The 21639-nt window shown below is 34.1% G+C and overlaps 1 protein-coding gene across 3 annotated transcripts in view; it reads left to right on the top strand.

The window, feature by feature from the left end:
* Positions 1-14658, top strand: part of Ssb-c31a (single stranded-binding protein c31A) — a 79897-nt gene extending 65239 nt beyond the window's left edge. For all 3 annotated transcript variants that reach the window (XM_090406222.1, XM_090406224.1, XM_090406223.1), the window contains exon 5: positions 14183-14658. In XM_090406222.1, coding sequence (XP_090262348.1) covers positions 14183-14262 — 80 coding nt within the window. In that variant the 3' untranslated portion in view covers positions 14263-14658. The remainder of the gene's footprint in view (positions 1-14182) is intronic.
* The last annotated feature ends 6981 nt before the right edge of the window (positions 14659-21639 follow it).

The following is a 21639-nucleotide window of genomic DNA, read 5'->3' as shown; positions in this document are numbered from 1 at the left end:
AAGAACCGCTGATACTAAAAACAAGCAAAAAACTAATGAATGTAGGATTCCCGAAAGTGTGGATAATTCTGATAATGATCGGATGTTTTGTATACTGAGTCTCAGTAAACAAAAGAATATTCTTAGAAAACGGAGCAAAATATACACAAATCAGAGAAATACACAGTGCAACAAATTTTACGAGATGATTTGCTGCTCCATCAAACCATATTTATTCTTGCCATACTCTGTCTCCTGATAAATTTTTTTTTTTTTTAATTATGCCATCATAAATTCACTTATTCATGTCTTGACTTTATAGGATCGTGTTATTTGCTCTACCCAGCAACTTATATGACACACATATCACAAATGTTAATTATTAATAATTCTTTTGCCATTAACGAAAGTATTTCTACTCGCACTTATTCTTTCCTTTCATCTCCTATTCTCACGTCTTATAAATGATGGTTCACATATTTTCATCTTTGAGTATTTCAAATATACCAACCAAATATAGCATTCTCCTTCGTTGTTTTCTAATAAATCCTAAAACAAACAGATTGTTTCCCCACTCTATGCAGAAATATTCAAAGTTATCTTGCAATTAATTGCATTGGGCCAATTAAGATGAACGCTGATGCACTATGCATTCTCAAAACTTTCATACATTGATAAAAATGCAATCATACAGTCATGGGCGTCCACGCGGGGGGGGGGGGGGATTCCCACCAGGGATCAATTAAAAAAAAATTACACAAATTATAACTGTAAAAGTGATGTTGAGATATGTAACCTTACACCATTGACCATGGGATGCTTTGTCTGTCTTAAAATTTTATTACGGGTTGGCCAGTTTCAGCCCTACAGCAGGGAAGCCATAAAATGACCAGTTCATTTGCTTTCTGTGTCTGGTGAGTCACTGAGTGAAGTGTGAATTGTAAATTTATAGATTACTTGACGATCGTCAGTGAAAAGGAGGGGTGGGTAGAGGAGGAGTCGAAAAGACAGAAGTCTACTAAATTTTGTCATACAACTCTAATCGATGGTGGGGGGGAGGGGTCATATGGGAAAATATCTACAGCATTGAAGCATAAAGTGTATGTAATTTAGTATTATATTACTTGTTAGTTTTATGATTTTCATCATCATCATCATACGTATCAAGGATTTAGGCCTAGCATGGCCTGTTCCGGCCTTAGAAGTCATCGTTTAAAAGGACGTCCTGGTTTTCTTTTTCCTAATGGCTTGTACTTTAAGGCTTGTTTTGTTAATCTTTCTGTTTTCATTCTTTGAACGTGTTCCATCTATTTATGTTTATATTTTTTAATTTTTTCTATTACTGGTTCTTGGTTTAATTCTTTCATAATATCTTCGTTTCTTTTGTGATCAAATAGGGTATACTTTGCAGTTTTTCTCATAAACTTCATTTCTGCTGTTGTTAATCTTTGTTTGCCTTTTTGTTTTATTGTCCAGATTTCGCTTCCATACATTAAGACCGGTAAGGCTAATGTATTGTATACTTTTAGCCTGGTTTGTTTTTGAACTAGGTTTGGTTTAAATATAGAGTTAATTACACCTGTTATTTTTAAATATTTTGCAATTTTTACGTTTATATCTTTTTCATTTTCATATGTGATCATACATCCTAGGTAGTTAAATGAATTCACGAATTCATTAAATGAAGTTTTATGATTTTTTGGCTTTTAAACTGAAATAATTTAATTTAGGATTTGGGATTAATTAATTAGTTAATTTTTAATGAAATGCCGGTCAATTTTTTTATATATGAAATTGTGCTAAAACCTTCAGAATACTTTTTTTTCCCCAGGAATTAAAGATCATTAAAATCTATGTAAAATGAAAATAATGTATTTATAGTTTACATCGACAAATAATTACATTAAAAAAAATGCTAAAAGACGTTTATTGATGTAATTATTTGCCAAGCTTTGCCCCCCCCCCCTCCTCCTCCAGAAAATTTTCTGCAGTTGCACATGCATACAAATTGACATGAAATTTGTAGCATGGGTTGCATAACCCACACGACAGCACACCCAACCGAAATGGGCATGCAACGCCACTGATGTGTGTGTATGTATATATATATTTATTAAGTATTATAACTTAGGATTCATTAGATTTCAATTTAACATGTGCAATATATTTACTATTCAGAGTACAATTTATGTAGAACTAATTATAGTATATTTGTATGATACTAGTTTTTCTTAACATGGTATCATTTTTATAAATTTTATAAAATGATAAATTCTGATACAGGGATGCTTCTCTTATATCATGTAGCAAAAGATATGCCATAACAAACTGATAATCCTAACTATGCCCAATAGGAGAATGCCGGTATACTGATTGAACTGCAGTAGTAGGTTTAGAAATTTATTATTGCCGTCCACATTTAATAACAGAAGCAAATGCAGATATGTTTTTAAGTTAATCTACTCAGCACAACAACCATTAAGAAATGAAACATCTGTTTAGAATACACTCCAATTGAGAATAGTGCTTTGGGTTGTGAAACTGAAAGAAAACTAGAAATTTTCTGACTAAAACTTACCATAAATCTTACAAAACATTTTAACTATAATTCAGCTTTAAGTCCTCATCTCCTCAGTAAAATATGCAAGTTTAGCTGGGACTCGCATATTCTTTGTTACATGAATCAGCTTTAAATCAAATTAGTCCTGGCTTTTACCATGTAGATAAAATCTAAGAGGTTGATTTCTTATAACTAAATCCATATATTTAAAAGTTATAGGTACTACTATACAAATTTGGTGACATAGCTGTTGTGACTTAGATAAAATCTAAGTGGTTGGGAATCTAGGAACAGAGGGGTGAGGTTCAACCACACTATACATTGCTTTCATCATTGTGCAAGTACTTTAATAAGAAATGATTATGATAGTTAAAAGAAGGAAAGAAAATGCAAAACATCCAAGTTAAGATATTTAATATTTACAGTCGTTCTGGGTTTTAAAATATTGTTAAGCTTTATGTAGCCATTAATGAAACCAGCAATTAAAAAGTACTGATCTTAGTTCAGAACAGGGTTTCTTAATCTGTGTTCTTCAGAATCATAGGGTTCTACAAAACTCGGTGTTCCCTGGAGAATACTAACATTTATAACCTGTATTAGGTGTAGTTTCTGAAAAACTTTCTATGAACGAGGAAAATATCTGGCAAAAGTGTGTATATTTTATATGTAACAAAAAAAATATTTTTCTTTTAACACTTTTTAAAATTAAACATAAGTCAGCTGAAGTATAAGTAAACAAAGTTTACATGTAAAATATCTTCATGACGTCTTCTTGTATATAGAGGTTGAATTCACACCAGTTTCTTCCATATTCCATACTGCAAAGGTATATGGGAAGGGTCACTACCCATATTAGTCATCATTAAATTTCTGCCATGTGCCCTCAAGGGGTGTACAGGATATGATAGTACTACATGAAAAATGTACATCATTACTAACGTCCTATCTACAATTTTCCTCCAAATCAGTCTGTTACTTGTCAAGACTCCAACATTACCAGATCTTATATTTCTATCGTCTAAGGCACTTTGTACCGTATCAATCCACCTATATCTTGGTCTTCCTCTGGGTTATTTTCCTGCCAACTTGGCAGAGAACACTTGTTTTGCTAATCTTTTCTCGCTCATTCTGTTTAAGTGACCATACCACCTGAGATTAACTCTGCTAACGCATTCCTGGATGCTATATGGACCCATATTAGTTTTGCCCTTAATTGAGATGGTCTCATCTGTGGGAGCTAAACCCTAGTTATATACCAAGGCTAAATAATGATAAAGTTATACATTTTCAACAAATAGTAAAGTGGCATATCATCATAGTATTAAATAATACTGTAGATCAGATATATATAGAAAATTTTACCACCAGGTTATTTATTTGGCCTTGCTATCTTACTTGGTAGTTCCCACTGATGAGACCTGTAAAGATAGACATTTGGTCTTGATAGTGATTGATCTCATAATGGTTTTGTATTAACCAAAGCAACTGATGTGAACTGTTTATTTACTTTGGATAAAGGATTAAAAAACAAGAATATTATTTCTTGTCAAGTATAAGACTCACTGGCAAAACTTTCTGAAACTGTGCGTGCATGAGAGAGACAGGAGTTAATTATTTCTGGGCAGGATGACTCCTGCTTAGTATTGTGCACCAAAGGCATTGATATTACTGCAGTTATTAAACTTATTTACTGATATGCATAAGCAGCATAAATTAAATTTCTTTTTTAAAAAAATAACTGCCGTATTTTGGTTAAAATATTTTACATGTATTCATTGTTATAATTTATGCCCAATATTTTTATGAAAATTTATGTAGGGGTTCCATAAAAAGAAATTGTTATGTGAGGTTCCACAGTTTTAAAGTTCAACAAAAACTGGTGTTTAGAGCATTCATTTGTCTCCTTTCCAAAGTGACTTACAAGCAATGCAGATAAGCATGTCTTGAACATCCTTGTTTATCAGCAAAAGTAAATGTGAAAACAAATTTAACCCTGCAGAGGTCATGGCTGATCTGACATACAAACAAATTCTTTTAATATAAATATTCTTACACATATCCAGTTATAGCTTGGAGGTCATGACTAGCTGTGCATACATATGTTACGAGTGATATTCCACACTGTTTATGCCATCAGTTTAATGTAAAGGTTTGTGATATTTGATAGTAAATTGTATCTGAGAGATACTGTGAACTCTGGTGTCATTATAGTATTGGTTAAGTTTTTTTCTTTCTTTGTTCAATAATTTCTAGATTGTAACTGAAAATAAACCATCATGGTTTTTTTTTATAGCATTTCAGCACATACTAGCAATGAATGTATCTCTCGGATACACGCGACCTAAGCTGCAATTTTTTTGGCCACGATCTTCGCAGTGTTAAGGAGACTGCAAAAATTTCTGTGATAAAGTCTTGCTTTCTTCAGTAAAAATATGGTTAAAACTGGTTAAATATGGTTAAAACATACACCAAATTGGACAACCACAATTTGGTGTATGCTGGACTTTGAGGTCATTTGATATTTTCTGTATACAAGTGTGGTCTGAAAAATTCTCGGTCTCGACCATAGATAGCAACACTCGGCAAGATTTTTTTTTTTTTTTTCTAAGTTGGTACATCTGTTATAAGCATCCATGTGAAATTGCAAGTCATTCTATTAAATAGTTTGTTTTATACAACTGTCTGAGGCAAAAGTTTATCCTTGAAATGGATAAAATTGAGCATCGTGCAGTTATAAAATTCTTTGTAAAAGAAGGTTTAATTTCTCTTCCCAAAACTAAAACTCTTACTCGCTGGTCAGCGTTTTTCTTCAAATCAAGAGATGATTGCAGCTGTAGAGGGGTATTTTGCAGATCTTACTGAGAACCACTACAGGGACGGGATAATGGTACTGGAGCATCACTGGAATAAATGTATTAGTCTTGAGGGATATGTTGAAAAATAAAAATTTTGAAATTATAAATTCATTTTTTCATTGTTAGGCCGAGAACTTTTCAGACCACCCTTGTACATTTTATGTATTGGTGGACTTGTTAGTAGCCCTAGTTAAATATTTCTGGAAAGCTACAATAAGGTCTTGGGTTAGTGGTAGTTTCCTGGAACCCTCTCACTTGTACTTATCCCTTGCCCTTTGAAATTGAGAAGAGAAGAATTGATAATCACAAAGTTAAGAGAATTAAGAAGTATTAACTGGAAAATGTCGTTTAATGGAAGTAATATAATACAAACTAGGTAACAACTGCAGGACATCTGACATAATTTATTACCTAGAAATAAAGTTTATAAACCTATTCTGCTGAATGAATAATAAACTTATCAGAGAAGCATATTGCTAAAGACTGAAAACAGTAGTAAGCAGATAAATCAGCTTACTGTTTTCAATAAGACTGCAAATTTAAATTATTAGCTGCTAATGGTAAGATTAATTTGCAAAACTATTACAGATATGTAGCTCTATAAAAGCTTTTCAGATATGCTGAGAGATAATTATTTAAGGCAGCATGTGATGGAGGGGACTTGGGGTGGGAGAGTATTGGATCTGGACATAGGATCAGAAGATCTATCCATAATCAAGGTAAAAGTGATCATGTGGTCCTAACTCAGGAGATTGTAAAACATAAGGAATAGTCTATCAAGAAGGGGTATTTGTGAACTAGAAGGCAGGTAATTATGACATTCTTAGAAAGAAGCTTAAATCTATACCATGGCATAGATACTGCAGTTGGTAAGGATGTTAGTCATGCATGGGATATAGTTATGGGTTATCTAAAGCGGCGCTTCCCAAACTGTGAGTCATGGCCCCCTTGGGGACCATAGGTTTTGTTGAGGCGGGGCCATGAAATAATGAAAACAAATTTAAAATGTTTTAAGACTAAGTAGATTTTTTTATCTTAAAAGAAACATATTTAATTTTTATTATTTATTTTTTGTTATTTTTTATATTTTAATGGAAAAAAATCACATTGGTGCAGGTTCACAAATTTTGCTTCCTGTGTATTTTGGCACTTAATGAATATTAGTAAATATATGCTTATTCATATGTTTCATTTCAAAGCAGAAATCTAAGAATTGCAGTTTCAAATATTTCACCTGATATTGACCTTTTGTGTAGCAGTATTGAAACACATCCATCATATTAAATTATTAAATTTCTTTGAAGTTTTTAATTCTTTATTACTAATCGTTTTGCATTTCATGTGCATATAAATACAATAAATATTCTAATAATATATGTCTATATTACGATTTTTTTCGAGGGGGGAATGAAATATTTTAATTTTTCCAAAGGGGGCCCAGACATCCAGAAGTTTGGGAAGCACTGATCTAGAGGAAGCAGTATAAAATTGTATATCTAGGGTAACAAGGTTAATCGGGTAGGAGTTAGATGCAGTAATATCATTAAGCACGAGCTGCAAAAGAAAAAAATGCTGAGGGTATATGAAGAGAAAGGTGACCAGCATGGCAAGAAAGACAAAATCGGATTATGAGAAGAATCAGCCAAGCAGGTCAAAGGAAATCCAAAAGAGTTCTTTCGTTATGTGGCAAGTAATAGGAAGTATGACTTAGAAGACAGAAGTGGATAAAATAGTTGAGTTACTGAGTGACCACTTCACAAGGATATATCATCCTAGCAAGGTTACTGTTTTAACCTAGAGGACACACTAATGTGGGAACAGAGGTGGATGAATTGAAGGTTCTTAGTATATTGCAGAATCTCAATGTAAATTCAGCTGTGGATTAGATGGGATATGTTCTAAGACTACAGTAGCAAATTATAAACTAATCATTATCTCAGGCATGGTGGTAAAAGTACTAGAAAAATTGGTAAAAAAGAGAATTCAAGATTGAGTACATAAAAATATGACATTGTATAAGAGTCAGCATGGCTTTCTGAAGGGTCAGTCATGCCATAGTAATTTACTAACTTTTTGAATAACAGCTGAGTTGGATAAAGGAAATGTCTACACAATGATTTTGAAAGGCATTTGACAGAATACACATGAACTCTGTTACTCAAATTAGAACAAATGGGGAAAAATATGACACTGGTTAAGTGGATAAGAGGGTGGCTGCTGAACATACATCAAAAAAGTGGTATATGGAGGGGCAGGTTTGAGGCAAAAACGGGTGACTAGTGGTGTGTCGTAAGGTTCAGTGCTATGACCATTGCTGTTTAATTTGTACATAAATGATATAGGAAATAACCTGAATGGAAATATTCAGCAGTTTGCTGATGCAAAATTAGGTAAAGTCATAGTTAAAGAAGGTGATGTGGATGGCTTGCAGGACAATTTAAATAAGATGTCAGTATGGGAAAAAGTTAATGGGTGTTCAGTTTAATGTCGTGAAATGTAAAGTTATGCATTTTGGGAGTAAACGTGACTCTCCTTGAGATGGACATGTGGGATGGAGCTCTGGTCTAGCTGGTTGAGATTGCCTACTATCTATAGAAAATAATAATCAGGAGAAGCCTGATGAGTGCAAGATTGCACAATTTATTTATTATTTGGTGAGCAATTTTATAAAGATATTACAGGATAATAGATAAAACTAGCCAGATTTTAGTTGATTCTTGATTGCAAGTAATTTACCAGGAGCCTGGTTATACAAGAGGTAGTTTAGCAATCTAGCAAAACTCCTGGTGGAAGACCAGGTCTGGCATGTTTGAGTATCCCGTAGAAAGTTAGTCAAGTGCTACTCTTAGAAACATGGGGAATTGCCATCCCACCTGTGCACCTACACACACGAGCTTATCGTAGGGAATTGGCTATCTGACTTCCATTGCTAGTTGGGAAGAGGTGAGAGTGCCCTTAAAGACGCTCACTGTGTCACTATGCACATATAACGTATGGAAATAGTATTTCTGGCTCACAGGCAGTGATGTCTCAGTGATTTGCGGATTGTGTGGACTCATAGCGCCGACAAGACCAGGAAGAAACTGCTCTGTGAGAAGAATTATTACAAACTGTGTACCAGATTAATGGCACGGCTCTCGAGGAAATAGATGAAGCTAGAGATTTAGGGGTAGTGGTAGACAGTAAAAGTTTAGAGGCCTATTGCTAAGATTAAGATAGCCCATAAAATTACTTGCCTATTGAACACATTAACAAGTAGAGATAAGGAAGTTGTCATTCCTCTTCATATGGCCTTAATATACCCACATCTGGATTACTGTGCTCAAGTCTGGTTCCCTTGGTTTCTTGGGGATGAGGAAACAGTGGAGAGGATTCAGAGGTGAGTGACCAAGATGGTGAATGGCTTGTGGAATGACCCCTATTAGGATAGATTGATGTCTGGATTGCGGAAGTTGGTTGACAGGAGAAGGGGGAGGATATGATAGAAACATTTAAGTTGCTTAAATGGTTTTATAGGATAGATGCAGGGGAAATACTTCAGTACTTGGCTAGAAGCACCAGAACAAGGGGTCATCCATGGAAGCTGAATAAAGGTGGTTAACAGAGGTGTGTGAGGACTTGATTTTTTGCTTGGAGAGTTGTGAATGAGTAGAATAGGTTGTCAGGGTCAGTTGCGAGTGCTTTGTCTGTTAATGGATTCAAGGAGAGGTATGATAGATTGGACCTCCCGCAATTAGTCTTCAGACTCCATAGAAGTGCCCATATAGTAATAATAATATTATTATTGTTGTTGTTCTAGGTGTAATTCAGATTTTGGCTTGCTATCTTCAAAAAGAAGTAAGGATAATAGAAAAGAGCTAAATATAATTAGCTTCTTAGGAACAGTTTTGAACGATCTAGCTATGGATGTTGAAAAATCCAATAACTATTTTGAAAGTATTTGTGTAAACTGGTCATTTAGAAAAGGAAATACTGCTGCTGCTTCAACCGGGATTTACCTAATGACATAACATAGGTTAAGGCAATTGCTGATATCTTGCATAATTTTGCAGTTTGGTTAATTGCACCATTTTTAATCATTTAATATTCTCATTAACAATGTTTCTGGTTGAGATAAAGTATTTAAGAAAAAAAACTAAGACCTTCCATGCACATTCTTCAGGATTATAGGGTTTACCTGAGATTAACAAACCCGATGTTCAGTTAAGGTCTGTTATTGATTGCATTGGTTGACTCAAAGATCAAAACTTTTTACTTGCTGCTTGTATAAGAAATTCTTCAACTACTTATTAAAAATACTTTGGTCTTCCAAAACAAGATTTGTAAACTTCATCTTAGCCCTTCTGATGTCAAGATTAGTTTGCAGGTCTGTCTTGCGCGTGTGTGGAACTACCATAATAGCCAGAGCTTCATCACTTAATACAGAGCACCTAGAGACATCTGATGTGATGTTTGCTAATTTGTTGTTCATCACTGTGAGGATTTGCTCATGGACATAAAATACTTAGTTCAGTCAAAATAACTACTGTCATAATAGTTTGTAGGACCTTCTTGCTATCCGAACTGCTGCTACGTCGTATAGCATGGACGCTGACTTTTTTTTCAGGAAAAATGCTGTATCACATCATAATTTCTTCCCACGAAGTTTGGGCGTAGAGTTCTAACTATTCCTTCTGAGGTGTTCTTGATTATAGGCAATAGTAATTGCATTACTGCAATCAATATGTTGATAGGTGGATAAAAAAGGGCAAGTATTTTATTTTGTTTGTGTGTATATTTTTATTGTAGCCATTGCATAAGAAGATGCAGTGAATAAAGGCAAGTTCAGTTGTGAGGGAAATGAACTCATCTTTCCTTTCCTAGCCAATTTTTATATAGAACATTTGAAAAACATCCTTTTATACAGCTATTCTTAAACCTGTCTGGCTATGATACATCGTGTTTTCCATTAGGCCACATGACCCCTCAGATATATTGCTCATAATAAATCTTTTTTCTAGATACTTTAATCACATCTTTCTAATGGTATTTTCTGAGTTTACAGAAAACCTACCAATCAAGGTAGATACATTTACAAACTTTTCCATCATCTCCTCTCTTCCCCCCCCCCCAAAGTTCTTTTCCCAACAATATGGTATTATAAAACTGTGTAAATATAAATAATCCTCTTACCCCACAAAAAGAATAGCTGTAACTTTAAAGAATTATAATCTCTGCACTGCTCTCCTAAGATCAACTTCCTCCCCTAATTTCCAGGAAAAGAAGTAGAATCTTGGAAACTTATTAAACATATTCACTGCTATAATTATGGCTGATTGTGCTTTAGTGTAGTAAATACAAACACGAGAAATTTTGGGGATCACTGAAAGATCTAACCTCAAATATAGTTGTGAAACTTATGAAGATACTAGAAACAGTTCTTAAATGTCCTGTCCAACAGCCATATGTATCTGTTAGCATTCATAAAGGGCACCAATCTTTAGGACTTCAGTTTAATTCTTCCAGTTATTCTGTATGTGGCGTGTACACTTAGTTACAGTTCTTATGTTGTATTATAACCCAGATGTCTGTGATAGACAAAATATTGAAAGCATTAAACCTCTGTTCATTCAGATTTTTGCATATTTAGAATTTCAGCCAAACCTAGCTTGGTCAAGAAATGCATGCTTTCTTTCTTTGGTTATTTGTCTGGAAATTTTACTATTTAAAAACAACTGTTCATACTAATACTACTATAGCATGTGTGCACCCACCAAAAATAAACAATATAATTAATTTTCCTCTGTAAGATGTCATAATCTGCAATTGATAGAAATAGAAGGAAGTGAAAGTTGAATGCAGCTTGGATGTTCCTTGTGTTAAAATATAAATAAAAATAACAAAACTCATTAGCAATACATAAAAAAAAGTAAGGAAATGTACTTTTTTTTTTATGAACCTCCCACCTACAAAAGGTTGTAAATCTATAATATAATATATTATTACTGTGTGTTAATCAAGGTTTTATTTTATTTTTTACATAACACATTGCAAACAGTTGCAGTATTATGTTGTTTAAATTTAGTCTTGTGGCTTTGCGCTTCGCAACCATATGCCTGGGGAAGGAGTGTCCTGGGTTCAATTCCTGTCGGCAACGAGAGGAGCTTAAGGATCTTTCTCAGCCATAGCGAAGTTAGCCGGTCTTGGGAGTGGACAGCAGGGTTTTTCTCCCCAGTTTAGCCGGGATTTTTCATCCCGCAAACAGGCAAACCAGCCCTGTGAACACACTGGATACAGTCAGGAATACCTAAGACAATCCCTCTAGCCGTAGGTCTGAATTGTCAGCTATGCCAGTCCTGAGCCCAGGTATAAAATGGGGGGGGGGTATGGCAGTGCCATACCTCCCTGTAAAAGGAGCTCATGGCCGTTGAATCACTATACGAAATAAAAATAAATTAAGTTGTTACTAAACACAGCTCAGATTAGTATAAAATTATTCACTGGACAAGATTAATACAGTAGTTGATCGGTTAACGAACATGATCCGTTCAAAGACTATATTCGTTAACCGATCATCGATTTACCATAGATTTTTATGGGAATTTGATTAATTCGTTCTGGAGACCCAAAAAATAAAAAAAAAATTATATAATTTCTTACTACGTTTATTTATAATAACAATAATACATACATACACAGGTTTGCATTTTCATCAGTCATGTTTTTTTTTCCATTTGTGGGGCGCTAAAGAATCTGTCCAATGTCAATTGCTTTTCTCTCTTCTTCAGGATTTTTCGGAAGTGATTAATAGCATTGTCATTGTAGAGATCCCCAAGCCTATTGACCTCAACCTGGTGTGGGTGCCATTCTAAGACCATTGTTCTGACATCCTCCCACTTCAAAAGATCTTTAATAGCAGATGTCGGCATTGGTCCTCTTTCATCTTCCTCTTTTTCGGAAGAAAACACATCTCTCTGAGTTTCTTGGTGTTCTTCATTCAAGAGTTCTTGGAGTTCTTCTGTCATCAGATCATTTTCATGTTCCATTATGAGCTCTTCAATGTCATCTTCATTCACCTCCAATTCCAGATCTTTAGCAGGTGTCACAATTTCATCCATAATTTCAGGGACATCATCTCCATCTCCCTGAATGCAGGATGGACACCGCTTTTGCCAAGCAGAATTCAACTGTTGTTGAGTGACTTCTGAGCACACCTTTTGAATGAGCCGGATAGCTTCAAGAATATCAAATTTTTCTTTCCAAAATGTTTTTAATATCATCATTAAAGAGAACTGGCATGCTTCAAAACACTGACGAAACAGTGCGCGAGTGTACAATTTCTTGAAACCTGCAATAACCTCCTGATCGATTGGCTGAATCAACGAAGTGGTATTTGGAGGCAGAAACTGAACTGTCAACCAGAGAAAGTCTTCCAGCAAATTATCTTCAAGGTCTTTTGGGTGTCCTGGTGCATCGTCCAATAGTAACAGTGCTTTCAATGGCAATTCATTGGTCTGAAGGTAATCCTTGATGCTTGGGGCACAAACTTTAAACAGTCATTCTTTGAAAAGAACCTGCATGACCCATGCCCTTTCATTCGATCTCCACATCACTGACAGTCTTTCTTTAATTATGGAATTTTTGTTGAATGCTCTAGGGTTTTCAGAGTGATAGACAAGAAGCTATTTAAGCTTCATATCACCACTAGCGTTAGCTCTCAAAAGTAACGTCAATCGGCCTTTCATGGGTTTATGCCCAGGAATATTTTTCTCATATTTCGTGATGTAGGTACAGTTCGGCATGTGCTGCCAAAATAAACCAGTTTCATCACAAGTGAAAATTTGTTGTGGACAATATCCTTCTTTTTTTAATGAATTCTTGAAATTTGAGACAGAACTTCTCAGCTTCTTTATCTGCACTAGCAGACTCACTGTTCATTACCACATGTTTAATTCCAGATCTCCTTCTAAACTTTGCAAACCATCCAGTGGTAGCCTTGAATTCTATCTCCTCATGTGATGAATATGAAATTTGTTTCTTCAGTTCTTCAAAAATTTCTCTAGCCTTCTCTTGAATGATAGTCATACTAGTTACATCTCTTTTCATTTCCCTTTCCTTTATCCAAACTAAAAGCAATCTCTCCATTTTTTCATGGATGGCACATCTTTGTTTCTCAGATGTGATTTTCGTTACTCCTTTAGCTGCTTGAGTTTTCTTGATTATATCTTTCTTAGCTAAGATTGTGCCTACTGTAGACCTGTTCAAGCCATACTACCTAGCAACATCAGACATCTTCTGCCCACTTGGCTATTATCTCTTGCTTGGTTTCTATGGTGAGCACAGTTCTTGACACTCCACTCTTTTTAGGCCCCATAATATTATCAGTTTTTTTTTTAATAAAAAGTTCAGAAAAGCACTTACAAAAATTCAGAGAACAGAAATCAACTAGCGCACAAAAAAGGTTATGTATACAACTGCCAAAGTCTCATTCCAGAAACCATTCATAGATGGCAGTAAAATACAGTTCTACAAATCTTACACACACCGTCGCTTCTTCTTGTGTTCATTGTCCGAACATACAAATCTTTCACGAAAGTATTCGTTAACCGATCACCCACTGTATTTCAAGGAAATTATTAAAATCAATGCCTTCATTTTTGATAATACCTATTTATTGGAGTTATTTCATTTAATAAACACACCATCACATATGGTATATTTGTTGAAAAGTGGTTAAAGATAGTGGCACATTTAATTCATTTTGTAGTTTACTGTTCGTTTAGTAAGTAATTTCAAATTTCTTTTGTAGGTATTTCTTTAACGATAGATCAGTGGAATTCGTTGAAGGAACATATAGATGACATAGATGGGGCCATCAAAAAATTTTAATATTTTTAAGCCTGATCTTAACTGGGGAATCATGAATTCCACAATAGTTCAGTTTTATCCTTTGCAAAAATGTTTTCCATTTTGCTGTTGATACACAAGTCTTCTGGCCGTGTAAGCATTGATGTCTCTACAATTATAAACATTTTTGTATATTTACTTTACTGATAGTTCCTTTATTAAATGAATGATATTCTAATAAGTATTATGCCTATTTCTTATGTTTTATGGAAATGATAAAAGCTCTTGCCATTACAAAATTTTGTATCAGTTTAAACATCATTGTTTGAAACTAATAATCTAGCTTCTGATTGGTTGATATGTCAGTTTATCAGTTTTTATTTCACTCACCAAATTTAAATTTGTATGTTGTCAATAAAATACAAAATTGAGAATGTTTGGCATTTGAAATTTCTTTTTGTTTTTGAGCTCAACATCTTTCTGGAACTGTTAGTATCCAGAGGGAAACATGTTTTGATTGCCAGTACTAAATAGTAGTCATGCAGAAGTAATATTCATGCCATCTCCATAACATAACAATCAGATTAGGAACCATTCAAACTAAAATTCAACATCTGTGAACTTCAAATTAAATATGCAAATTACTGCTGGAGAATATATTATTTAATATTATAATATTAAAAAATTCACGATGTTAAAGCATTTGAAACAGCCAAACCTTAGAATGGTAGTCTGAATAAATGGTATCAGCTGATTTTGTTTTTTAACATTACTGTTACATGTAATGTTCAAAGCCTATAGCAAATCAGTTGATGTTAGTTGTAGTACTGGGAGAATATTGACCCACTGGGAGGAGTGGGTTAAGTGAGCCAGCAGTTCATCTCTAAAAGGATGTTGGGTAGCAATTGGTTCTGTTGCTGTCAGTTTAGCAGAAATAGGAGGAGGAGCAAAATGGATACTAGTTCTGCTGAACAATGCCCATGGAAATATCTGGAGTATATATGCACTGCAGAAAGTAGATATACTGAATGAAAGCAAGATTCGAATTTTTTTTTTTTGAATCAGAGGATCCTCGAGTGTTTCTGCCAGTAAATCTAGGCTAGAGGTGTCGGTCTGGAAAGAGAAATCTGCCTTGACTGTTAAGCTGAGCATTATCAGAGGTAATAGAACAAACCTAGATCTTTATACAAGAACAAGGACAACTATTGGTATCAGTAAAAGATTGTGTATTTATAAGAGGAAAAAGTGGGTGATGTTGTTGCCACCATGCTAAATTAGCAAATGTGAAAAAAAAAAATTTTTTTTATTATTTTAAATTTTTGGTATCATTCAATGGCACATTAGATGGTAGCAAAACGTCAAATATTTATCTCTTCTAGGAAGTTTAATGATAGTTTCTGCATTTTTGTGAATGTGCTCCTTTTCCTCAACATTGTCCACCATAAAGTACCCAATTTATTCACTTCTTTATACATTAGTATTCTTTCTAGAAAGAAAATAAGACATTGTAAAGTGTTGAATATGGCATATTCATAATTTAACACTGGTTATTATCCCAATGTAATTAATGTTTGATTCATTGTAAAGTTGTGAATGTGCCACTTTTGTATTGGTCATTTATTCAATTGAATGTAACGTATGGATTTTTGAATTTGGCATGTTTGCTAACTTTAAAATTATGAATATTTACATAACTCTTACCTCCCCCCCATTCCTTGCTAAGGAATGATGTTTCCACTTGCAAAGAACAACAACAATGTGATTGTTCTTTGAACTACTCATTATCTTTCTTAATAAGACTTGTATTTGCCTTACTTTTATTTTTAACCAATTTCAAGTCAATCTGCACCTGGTCAAGATAGTTTTTAAGGTTTCATTTTGTTTATTCTTATCTTTTGTTTTTAAGTGTTTTTTTTACTTTAAACATGGCATATCAATGAGTTTTATTTTTGTAAAGTTTAAGAGATAAAATTAAATGTACCAATACACTCGGTAATAAAAGGAATTGCCATGCGCAAAAAAGTGGGGAGACACAAAGCAAGAAACCCGCAAGGAATTTAAAAAGTTCAAAATGATTGTGTATGAATGCAATATAGAAAATCGGAGAATAAGAAATTATTTGAGAAAAACAATTATGAAGACAAAAAATTTATCCCAATGACTAAAACTAAAAACAAATGGAAATACTCCAAAAGAGACCCATTTCCAATTTATAGCAAATGTTTTAGTATATCCGCTCATAAAAAATAAGATTTACTAAAATTATGCCAACAAAAATCTTATTCCAAGAGCTTATTTTTATTATGAGCAGCTGGAGCTCATAATAAAAATTCAGCAGCTGTACCTGACAATCTACCCAAACCCCATAAGTGAAGTGCTTTCCATTTTAGCATGTCCAATATAATTATATTATAAAATAATATAAATATATATATATATAAAATAATATAATATAAAAAAAAAACATTTCTTTTATATTATAATAATTAAGATAGAAAAAAATCATATAAATGGATCTGATTTTGCTATTCTTATTCTCCCAAATGAATTGACTGTTGAAATTTGTTAAAAATAGGTATATTATCTTGACTATTTAAATTTTGAATATGAATAAGTCTGAATTAACACAATGCAATATAACATGACATATTAGCAACTTTACTGCAATGGACCTATATAAAAAATAAAAGGCATATTCAACTGCAAAGTAGCAAATGTACTTTTCTATTAATTATCTATAACTGATGATTAAAATTTAGTTATCTCAGTAAGTTAAAAGGAGTGCTAAAGTAAAGTAGTTGCAGCTGTAAATTCCAATACCTGTAGGCATTGATTTATAATTCAAGTATGGAACTTTTTTTCACTCCAGAAAAGTAACCAAATCCAGATTTATTTGTTTAGTGTGATGGTGTGATGCTATGACCCCTGAGAATACATAAATAAGAAACTGAAGAAAGAACACCATGTAGTGAATGACATGAAAGGAAATTGGCGATACAGAGGGAGGAAGGTATACCCTAAGACAGCAGTTAGCCGAGAGGCCCTTGATGTGAAACTATCACAATGCCTTGGAAATGTATTGCACATGACCAGAGGTGGGTGTTGCAGCCAAACATCTGTGTATTTGATTGACAGAATCCATATTGGTGGTTACTGATTAGTTTGATTGTTGGTGACCCTTGTTACACTGAACAGAAGAGGTTAATAATCTAATGGTAGACAGCTTTCTTTTTGAATTTGCTGCATATGTGCTTCTTATTTCATTCTATATTGTGGATTTCTGTTGAGTATAATATAGTATATACTCGGAGCACTTCTCTTGAACTTAACTGGTATATCATCAGGAACCAGAAGCCTTTTTCCTTATGCAGTTTTTTCAAAGTTCCAGTATGCTTCTGGTAGAAAGCCACTAGAGGCATAGAATACAATGGTCCAAGTAAAGCTGATTTTGCCTTGGTCATCTGAAGGAGATGGATTCTTGAATTCGTATGGAAATTTAGAAAAGTAACTTCAAGTCAGTATGTGCCTCTGAAGAATACAGAAAAGTCTGTACACAAATGTACATAACATGAATCTCACACACACAGAGGGTATAAAATGTGAGTAAGAGGTTTTCGGGGGGAAATAATTTTTTTTTTTTTTTTTTTTTTTTTTTTTTTTTAACTTGCTTAATGTAGTCTCTGGGGAAGGAGACAGTGAAGGATGGAATTAAAAGAAAAGTTGGTTTAGTAAATTTGAATCCCACAAATGTATAGATGTACATTTAATCTTAAATATTTCACTTGAAACAAAAATTGTTACCAACTTAAATGTTTTCCAGTCTATTTAATAACTAATTGCATGTATTCATACTCTAATTTATGGTGTAAGTTCATCTCAAGGTTGAGTTGGACTCATGATGGCAATATTTTCCTTCTGTTCGGATTTTTTTTTTTTTTTTTATGGCAAACCAGCCAGAAAAGCTTTTGCTGATGGGCTGTATTGCTATATCTGGCTGCACTTAAGTTGTGAAAGCCCATAACAAATCATTCCATACTTTTTTCATATAAAATACTTCATCATTTTCAGATATTTGTGTAGAACACTTCATGAGGAAGGTTATTTCAAAGGAATGAGGCGAGTGGAGGTGGAGAAAGAGAAAAAAAAAAAGCAGCCGCTGCTTTATTTAACAGGCCCATCAGAAAGTGGAGAGATCTTTTCTATGTTCAGTGAAAGATTTGGTGGTTATTTGTTAATTAACAGTTTAACTTTGAAGTCTTCAGCAGCTTATTAACTAACCTGTGTGCATTGTGTGGCTGCCAATAGACTCTTTAAAACTAAAAGCCCAACAATAACTATGTTGCTTATTCATAGGAGCCATGTTATAGAAAATCATATTCTATGTTCTGCAGCTATACTTGTATATATTTTTCCCTTTATGCATTCATCACAGCATGGAGGGAATCATTATGGTATAGTACACCCACAGATATGAGACACTTCTGTGTATGTCAAAAGAAGGAGAATCCATTTCCGATAATAGGGTAATCAATCCGTATTGTGGGATGAGTGTTTATTATTACATGTTGGAAAATTAACTTCTCTTTTATGATCGTTGTAGTTTTTAAAGTGGTAATTGTTTTGCTTGTATAACAGTTGGAAAATTTTACGTACAAAGCATGTGATTTCGCATGTTGGTGACCAATTCGTACATCACCTTATTTCTTTCTCCCCATCACATGAATTGACTCTTCTTGGCAGTCTGCCAATGATAGGTCTTGCTTCTGTGGTTGGACTATATATTCTGCTGTTATACGGATGACTCCATAAGCTCATAATACTTGTCATCAGATTAAAATTCAAATTAATTTCTCTGATTCAGTTACATTTCAAGTTGCAGAATCCAAATATGTATGTTTTACATTTGATTGAGAAATGCTTTTATCATGAATTATTTAGTAATAAAATTTTTAAATTCTACCAGATGGCCTTCTGTTTAGCTTATTGCAATTTTCAAAGGAAGCAGTGGTATTCTGAGTGTCTTGTATCAAAAAATGCTGTAGCACAAACTGCTTTTTTGGGTTACTATGGTCCAGTGGCTTCAGAGCAGAAAATAAAATTGCATGTGTTGAAAAACTTTCTGACCTGGACATGTCTCCTTTTCTGCAAATCACATTAATCTTGAAAAAAAACTTTCTGAAATAGATCCAAAAGCTTTGGTGATATGTTGACATTTTCTTTGAAAATGATATCTCATTCAAATAACTCTTTAGTCTCAGTTTATTCCATTCAAAAATTCACTTCATGGTTGAATCAGAAAGGGTAAATTACATCTTGATATGCTCATTTTTTGAGACTTGCGGGAAGGGTACAAGCCAGTCGTACAGTTAATACAGGATGGAAGTTTCTCAGCAACTTGCATTTTTCATCCAGCAAATTGAGCAGAACACATGCAATTTCTTATTACTTTAGATACTTTAAGACAGTCAGAAACTCATCAAAGGAAGCCACATATCATCTACATAACTACCTCCAAAGGCAAGTCATTCCAGGCATGCAGAGAAAAATCTAACTCCTTTGACTACATTCCTTCTCAACTTCTATTTTTTCCCATTATCTTCTCCCAGAAACTTGATTTCCTGGCCAGTATTCTTCCCATCAAGCAACTAAAACCATGAAATCAAATCTAGTATCCTTCTCAGTTAGTCCTAATTTTCTACTTTGCAATTCAACTTGTAGCCTTGTCTGGATGAAACATCCCAGGGCAGTAGCATGATAACTGTCATTTGGAGGCAGAACAGTCACGTCTTTAACAGAAACTAACCCCTTTCACACTATAATCAGGTATGACACACTTTGACCTTCCTCCTCTCCATGAGAGGCACCTATTTGTGGTGGAATGGAATTCCTGGTAATAGTACTTGTCCTTTTTATTCTTTTTCTTTGCTTTTCTTCATGTATTTTTTTTTTTTTTTTTTTTTTTTTTTGCTCTACTCCATTCTATCTTTCAGATTACTCTCACTGGGATCCAACATCTTGCTGCCATGTGGTGCAATCCATGGATATCCGGAAAGGGGAAATCCTAGTAGTCTTGCACTACTAGTCTTGGATAGTTTTGATACTATTGATGAACCTTTCGACAACAAAAGCAAGTAAAAAAAAAAAAAAAAAAAAATACAATGCTAGTATAAATGCACTAATTTTTCTATTCATTCATACTGCAGGCAAAAAGCCAATAGGTAAAATTTCACTCTTCATTCAAAAGAGTATAGAAGGTCTGGCAGGTTTTCCCAAAATAGTGAAGAAACTACATTCTGGCGATGCCCTCGTGGAAACATGAGCAACATTCTGAAAAACTATTCGGGAGAGATCTGAGTAGGATCTTCTAGATGTACTGTACTTGATGAGATATGTTCAGAGCTTTGAAAGGTCGGGGGGGGGGGGGGTGTTGATAGGTATGAAGTGCATCATAATCCGCAGTGGTTCTAACCACCAGAAACCATTCCTACATTTGATACTCCTAAGCCTCTGTCTGATAACAGTTATCTTAGATCGCCCAGCATACTCCCATAAATATCAGAAGTGGAAAGATGAGAAAGAAATGCAAAAAAAATCAAAAAACAATATATATTAGGATGCAAGAAGAAACTTACCACCACACCTGCTCTGAGATCCTCATGCTGAGAAGGCAACGGTAAAGATGTCAACAGCAACTCGCATGTCTTCCCATCATATGATAACTTCACCATATCTGAACTTTACGACCGTAACTATCTGTTGAGCGCATCATCACATAATGTACGACCCACTCAGAAAGTTGTTCCATTCAATGAGAACCTAATTGTGGGACCATGACTGTACCCATTATTAATAATGGAGCAAATACACTGGCATCCAAAATCTATTTCTGAAGATTGCAATCACAAATTCGACGCAGCTTGTAACACTTTGCAGAACTAATGATTTTGAGTAGGAAGCAGGTACACGTGCAAATTTTCTTTCTTTTGCAAAGAGGTTACATAGTATTACTCTAGAGGATAAAAGACAAAATGATGCAAATTGTGTTTGAAGGAAGAGCGTTTCGTCAAGAAGCAAAGTTGCAAACTTAAATGTTTTGTCTCCAAGACATCATCTAGATCAGTGTTTCTCAACCATTCTAAGCCCAAGGACCAGTAAAATGCCTAAAACAATTCTACAGGCCACTAAGTTATGTAATTTTTAAAAAAAAAACCTATGTGGGGATTACTAACATGGGAAAAACTGTGCCATCTATAACAAATCTAAAAGTATGTTTTCAATACATATGGAAACAATTAAATTCGAAGTACACGATTAAAATTATATCATCATTGAACAAAGTTTTAATTTTTATTAAACATAATATGATATAATTATATTATTACTTACTTTTAATGAGATGGTTGAGCTTCTCGACCCTTG

Source organism: Typopeltis vanoorti, chromosome 16 (assembly GCF_054136105.1).
Source record: "Typopeltis vanoorti isolate ZY-2024b chromosome 16, IOZ_Tvanoo_1.0, whole genome shotgun sequence".
Lineage (NCBI taxonomy): Eukaryota > Metazoa > Arthropoda > Arachnida > Uropygi > Thelyphonidae > Typopeltis > Typopeltis vanoorti.
This window is presented reverse-complemented; position numbering and strand designations above follow the sequence as displayed.